Here is a 6,535-nt window from a genome sequence, read left to right on the forward strand (position 1 = left end):
GGTCAAAACCAGCCTCTGTCATTTGAAGGAATCAGGCATGTGTACGCGCCTTTATGAACCAAAGCAGTATTGCCACCGATAATAACTGTAAAAAGGATAAGCTAGGTGACAGTGGATTATCAGTAACACTACCCTTATTTTATTATTTTATTATGTACAACAGTAGATGGTAGAATATCGGTAAAATCGCTAATATTCTACAAATGGCACTGTTCTCTATGCAGGCTTATATTCACGGGGTATTTAGAGCCCAATATTTTAAATCAATAATGAAAATGTGTACCGTCACTTAAAATTTAAAACATTTCACAAATTGACTCTAGAAAAAAAAACTATTTTAGAAATAAAAGCATGACAAAATACATGAGATTGAAAATCACACAATCCAACACTACGAAGTGTGAAAAATGATTTTTTGCTGGCAATTATCCTAAAAAGTATTCTCAAAAATGGTATTTTCTTATTTTTTTTTATTTTTTTAACCAAAAAAAAAAAACCAAGGTTCCTTAAAAAGGGACATCAATGGGAATCTAGACACTTAGGATCCAAAAAAAACAGTACCAAGAGAAAAAAAAAAAAAAACACGCACAAGTAGAGAAAGACTTGAGTCCACAGGTGACCTAACAAAACCCTTATGAAAAATCCCTGTTAGACCTACTGGTATAAGGTATTTCTACAAGTTCTTCAGGATGGCAGAAACATGAGAAAACCCTTGCCCGTCCAACAGTGAAACACAGGCTAGGCATAAATTAATTAGTGGCTCCATAAGTCTATACCTCCTTACTAACTTCTCAGTTATACCAGAGTATCCTGTTTGTAGTGAATTAGCATTACATATTCAAAGGCAGTAGAGTGTTGTACCGTGTTAGCCATGAGTAAAATATTCAAAGGCACACATACTTTTTTTTTTTTTTCTCCACACCCTTAACAAGAGACTTCTCCCAAGGGCATGCTTTTGGATACATACTTTATAGCCAGTTTCACCAGCTCCTCAGGACTTCAGATCACCAGAGGCTGCGTATTGTTGTACGCTTCCACAGAGCCATAAATAGCATCTGAACTAGAAATATATCAACCACGCCATACATAGGGCACGGCTTCTGCGTTTCAACAAGTCCATCCAAGCCAGAAATTTCCATTGGCGCTGACCTGTGGTCCCAGACTTGTAACTTGGCAACAAATGGGGCAGCCTGCTGCAGCATGAACATATGGATGTAAACCTGTCTTCAGGGGCATAAAAATATAATTTGCATACTCCGTAGTGATGCATTGTGGGTAGAGATGTAGCGAAGTTCGGTTCGCCCATAGACTTTAATGGCCGCCGACTTTAACGGTTAATAGCAAAGTCCCCTTACATAGTAGAAACACCAAAATTGTTGGGAATGTTAAGTGGAATAGTGGGAACAAGTGGAATTTTTTTTTTTTTCAAAAAGACCTTATACTTTTTGAGAAAATCAATTTTAAAGTTTCAGAGTAAAATGAGCCGATTCATAAAAAAAGAACCGATCCATTAAACAGAACCCGATGATTCAAGAACCGTTAGTATAGCAGAGAATGCGTCCTGAGCAGGACGTGAAGCTGCCGGCTCTGCTGCTGTCTCTCCCCACCTGCCTGCACCTGTCACCCTCACCTAGCCTGGCACCCAGTGCACCCATTCAATCAACTTAATTGAAGATCGCAACATAAGAGGATACAGTTCGTTGGATCATTTACCGTGGATATTGGCGTAGGAAAACTTTTTTAAAGGTACAGGTAAGTATTTATGGTTAATTTAGAACAATAAAATACTTTTCTCGTGGTTGTGTTTTTATTTCATTTAACCCTTAGTGGAAATGGGTAAGGGGTACTTTGTACCTCTATACTCATTTCTCCTGGGAGGGGGGTGGGCATCTGGGGTCCCCTTCTCAAAGGGGACTCCCAGATCCCACCATGAACCCCCCCCCAGGGAGTCGTCGCCCCCACCTCCTCCTGGGGCACCGGAGGTGGGGAAGAGCCCCTTGTCCATGGATTGGACAAGGGCTCCGGGGGGGGGGGGGGGGGGGGAGGGGAAGGCTTGGCCGCCCCTCCCCCCCCCACAGCCCCCCATACCATGGACCATGCGGGCTGGTATAGCTCAGGGTGTGAAGCCCCAGTCGGCCGGGGCTCTGCATTCTGGCTATCCCAGCCTGCATGGGGGACAAGGGGTTACAGAGGCTCGGGAAGGGGGACCCCACGCCATTTTTTTTTCAGATTTCCCACACACAGCAAATAAAAAAAATAAAATCATTTTTTAAAGGACTTTCAAAGCCACAAATGTGAAAAAAAGTTAAATACCTTTTCATAATCCATATCCATTGAGGACGCCATCCGCACCCTCCCGTTAATTCCGCCATGGCTCCAGCATTAATAATGGCCCTGGTCGAGTCCCTACCCCTCTGAACGGGTTGGGTTCTCAACTCATTCCCCCCTCAATATGGCTGCCACAGATTGCCGCGGCTGCGCAGTCCGCATAGACGCGATTGCGGCTGCGCAGCTCTAGCACTTCCTCCCGATGCGTCCGATGTATGCACGCATATTGATGACGCGGCGGGAGGAGGGCCTGGAGCTACGCAGCCGCAATCGCGCCTATGCAGACTGCACAGCAGCGGCAATCTGTGGCGGCCATATTGAGGAGGGAATAAGAATCCAACGCGTTTGGAGGGGCCGGTATTACTGCGGGAGCCATGGGGGAATGAACGGGAGGGCGCGGATGGCGTCCTCCATGGATGTGGATTATGAAAAGGTATTAAACTTTTTTCACATTTGTGGCCTAGGAAGTCCATTAAATATTGTTTCCTGCTATCTTTTTAACATATCCTGCAAATTTAGTGTTGCTAGGATGTAAGGGGCCTTTGCTATTAACTGCTAAAGTCGGCAGGTGATGATGATAACCTGAATTATAGGGGTGCAAAAGTGCTGAATTCTGCCAAAGGCTTCCCTTAGGTTCCCTATTTTACTTTAAAAAATCTCAAATCTTTTCAAAAGGTCTATAGCTCAGTAGTGGCAAATTTTCTAGCATTGTAGGGACTCTTAGGGGGATCATGACTGGTGAGTTTCGGGCCCCTAGGCCAAAGAGGTCATAGCCTAGGGCAGGGGTGCCCACACTTTTTCGGCTCGCGAGCTACTTTAAAATTTGCCAAGCCCAGGAGATCTACCAACATTTAGGTAGCTAGGTATACGTGCCTTCAGTATAGGTAGATAGGTATAGGGGCCTTCAGTATAGTTAGCCAGGTATAGTGTAGTTAGGTGTAGGGACCTTCAGTATAGTTAGCCAGGTATAGAGTAGTTATGTGTAGGTGCCACTCACCTCCCTCCAGTTCCAGTGGCGGTGTCTGGGGCTCCTCCTGGTCTCCCCTCCATCGGCCGCGCTGGCTAGAGTCAGTGCAGATGCGCGGCATAGAAGAAGACTCCGGCGAGCGAAGGGGGCAGCAGGCAGCGTGCGCTGATGCATTGTGCCCAGCACCGCCCCCAGCTATGATGTTGCGGCGTCCTCCATTCCCGCTGCGCCGCCCCTCTCCTCTCTGCCTCTTCCGATTGGCTAGCGGCCGACAGGGGTGCAAAAGTGGTAAAATCCCCCATAGGCTTTCATTGGGTCTCCTATTTCACGTTCCAAAATCTCACAACATTTCAAAGGGCAATGGCTCAGCGGTGGCAAAACTCACCAGTCATGATCCCCCTAACAGTTCCTACAATGCTAGAAAATTTGCCACTGCTGAGCAATTGCCCTTTGAAAAGATGTGAGATTTTGGAAAGTGAAATAGGGAGCCAATGAAAGCCTATGGGGGATTTTACTACTTTTGCACCCCTGTAACTCTGGTTTGCAGAGATGTATGGAACCCATCTTTGGAGTCCAAGTCTAACAATATGTCTTCTACCTGCATGAGACATTTCGTGAGATTCAGACGTTGCTAACGGCCATGGCTGCGATTTATGTACGCCAGAACCGCCACCATTGAAATTTCCCAAATAAACAGGTTTTTGTGACCCTAGACTATGACCTCTTTGGCCTAGGGGCCCGAAACTCACCAGTTATGATTCCCCTAACAGTTCCTACAATGCTAGAAAATTTGCCTCTGCTGAGCAATTGCCCTTTGAAAAGATGTGAGATTTTGGAAAGTGAAATAGGGAGCCTAATGGAAGCCTATGGCAGAATTCAGCACTTTTGCACCCCTATAATTCTGGTTGGTTATCATCACCCGCCTACTTTAGCAGTTAATAGCAAAGGCCCCTTACATCCTAGCAACACCAAATTTGCAGGATATGTTTAAAAGATAGCAGGAAAAAATATTTAACCACCTCGGCGTTCTGATTCCCCAGGATTTCCGTGCAAAAAGTGGTACAATTAATTTTCAGAACCTTTTTCCTGTAACTTACCAAAATAAGTCAAGCAAGAGTTTAGTATACATTATGAGAATAAAAGTGTCAAACACAAATTCTTGTCAAAAATAAAATAACATTTATTAATGATAAACAGAAATAGCTTGCATTTTTAATCAATGCAGAAAATATCAAGAAAACACAGAAATAAATAAATGAAGGCAGAAAAATGTACACACAGTCTAGAGGTTTACCCCTAAAACACCTCCTTAGTGTGGTACTCCTTGAAGCAAGGTATTATACAAAGTGCCACGTCACAATCTGGGCAATAAAAACGGGTCTCCTTTCTAATTTTTTTGCCGTCTTTGCCCTTTTTATTGCAGCAGACTACGCACCTCCTTGTAGGGGCTTGTTTCAGGGCGGTCGGTGGTAAATGTTCCGCAAAGTGGCGTCCAGAAAGCCGTGTCGGGTTGACAACGTATGACGCCCTGCGCCCCGGTCTAGCTGCTGACTCCGGTGGGGGGTGTTTGACACAGATGGATTCTGTGAGCTTCCAGATGAAGTCATGGTGGGGTACAGGACTGTCACTATTTTGTTTGTACAGGACATAGGAGTTCCACAAACATTGTTCCAGCAGGTGGCGGAAAATCTTTTTGTAGTATTTCCGCTGCTGTTTGCGGACAGCCGGATAAAACAACATTGCTTCATCAGCCCTGTCCACACTCCCCATCGTTTTGTTGTAATCCAACACCGCTTTGGGCTTCTCAACCTCCTGTCGACTCCTGGTAGTGGTGCGGGCAGTCTCTGAATTGTGAACAGTGCTGAGGATGCACACATCCCGCTTGTCCCTCCACCTCAGAGCCATCATTTTGCCCTTCTGCCAGGCAACAACCTCCCCCTTCTTCAGCTTCCTGGCAGTAAAGGCCGATGGCATATTGCGACGGTTAGCCCTCCCCGTGCCATATGCGTCAGTCTTATGCTGGATCAGGTGTTCAAATAGTTCCGGGGAGCTATAAAAATTGTCCGTCGTAAGGCAGTACCCCTGATCCAGCAAAGGCTCAATAAGAGTTAGTACAGAGGAGGTAGCACACCCAAACTCCCTGTACTGAGGTGCAAACTTTGTGCCTTTACCTGTGTATATCACAGAGTTCCATATGTAGCCGGTCTTGGCCTCACACAGCATAAAGGACTTCACCCCAAAACGTGCCCTTTTGGATGCAATAAATTGCACCCAGCTCAGTCTCCCCTTGTACGCCATGAGGCTCTCGTCCACGGTGATGTCTCTGTCCGGAACGTACACAGCCTTGAAATTGGCAACAATCAGCTGATAAATCTCCCAAATTTTCTTCAGCTTGGGGGCGGGGTGGGTGGCCTCATCAAACTCATCATTGTTGCTGAAGTGCAGGTACTTCATGATGAGGGTGAAGCGGGGCTCGGACATAACGGATCCAAAGAAAGGGGTACTGAGGATCTTGTTAGTGGTCCAGTACCACTTCTGCAGCGGCTTATCGACAACTCCCTGGAGGATGATGAGGCCCAGGAACACCCAGATATCATCACAGGTGACAGGTTCCCACTTCCGGGCCCGAGAGAACCTGGGTAGAGAAGCACCCTCCTGCTGCTGCGCTGCATACCGATTGGTCTCCTCCACGATCTTCCGGGTGACCTCATCGGTAAGAAACAGCTCCAAGTAGGACAGCGGGCTATGGTCACAGGCGATTTTCTGCCCGGGCGCCCCTGTGAAGGGGAACCTGGGTGGCGGAGCTTGAGTGGGGCTCTCCAGCTCACACCAAGTGCGTGCGACACTCACTGGCTCCTCGGTTTCGCCGTCACTGCTCTCCGACTCCGAAGACAGGTCACCGGGAACCTCGCTGTCCGTAGACTCCGCAACGAGCTCCTCCTCACTGTCGCTTCCCTCCAGGACATCCAGCAGCTCCTGGTCACACAAACGCCTCCGGGAAGACGAAGCCATGACCCCAAAGCAGGATACGGGGGTCAAAGTTCAGCGACAGAAAAAAAAAATCCAGCAAATGCAAACACACAGGGACCACAGCGTCTTGAAAAAGACTAATATAACTGCAATATGTATGTAGCAAAGACTGGAAAAGGCTGGAAAGGCAGAAATCACTCAAAGCACAGAAATCGCAAAGCAGAGCTGACAAGCAGACTAAGCTATGGACACTAGGACTCTGAAAGAGAA

General features: G+C 46.8%; 1 protein-coding gene across 1 annotated transcript; it reads right to left on the reverse strand.

The window, feature by feature from the left end:
• Positions 1-4,591: 4,591 nt before the first annotated feature.
• On the reverse strand, positions 4,592-6,307 carry LOC137536742 (piggyBac transposable element-derived protein 4-like). The gene has a single exon (XM_068258960.1). The coding sequence runs from the start codon at positions 6,305-6,307 to the stop codon at positions 4,592-4,594; it is 1,716 nt and encodes a 571-aa protein (XP_068115061.1).
• Positions 6,308-6,535: the final 228 nt, after the last annotated feature.

Source organism: Hyperolius riggenbachi, chromosome 10 (assembly GCF_040937935.1).
Source record: "Hyperolius riggenbachi isolate aHypRig1 chromosome 10, aHypRig1.pri, whole genome shotgun sequence".
In the NCBI taxonomy this organism is placed as follows: Eukaryota; Metazoa; Chordata; class Amphibia; order Anura; family Hyperoliidae; genus Hyperolius; species Hyperolius riggenbachi.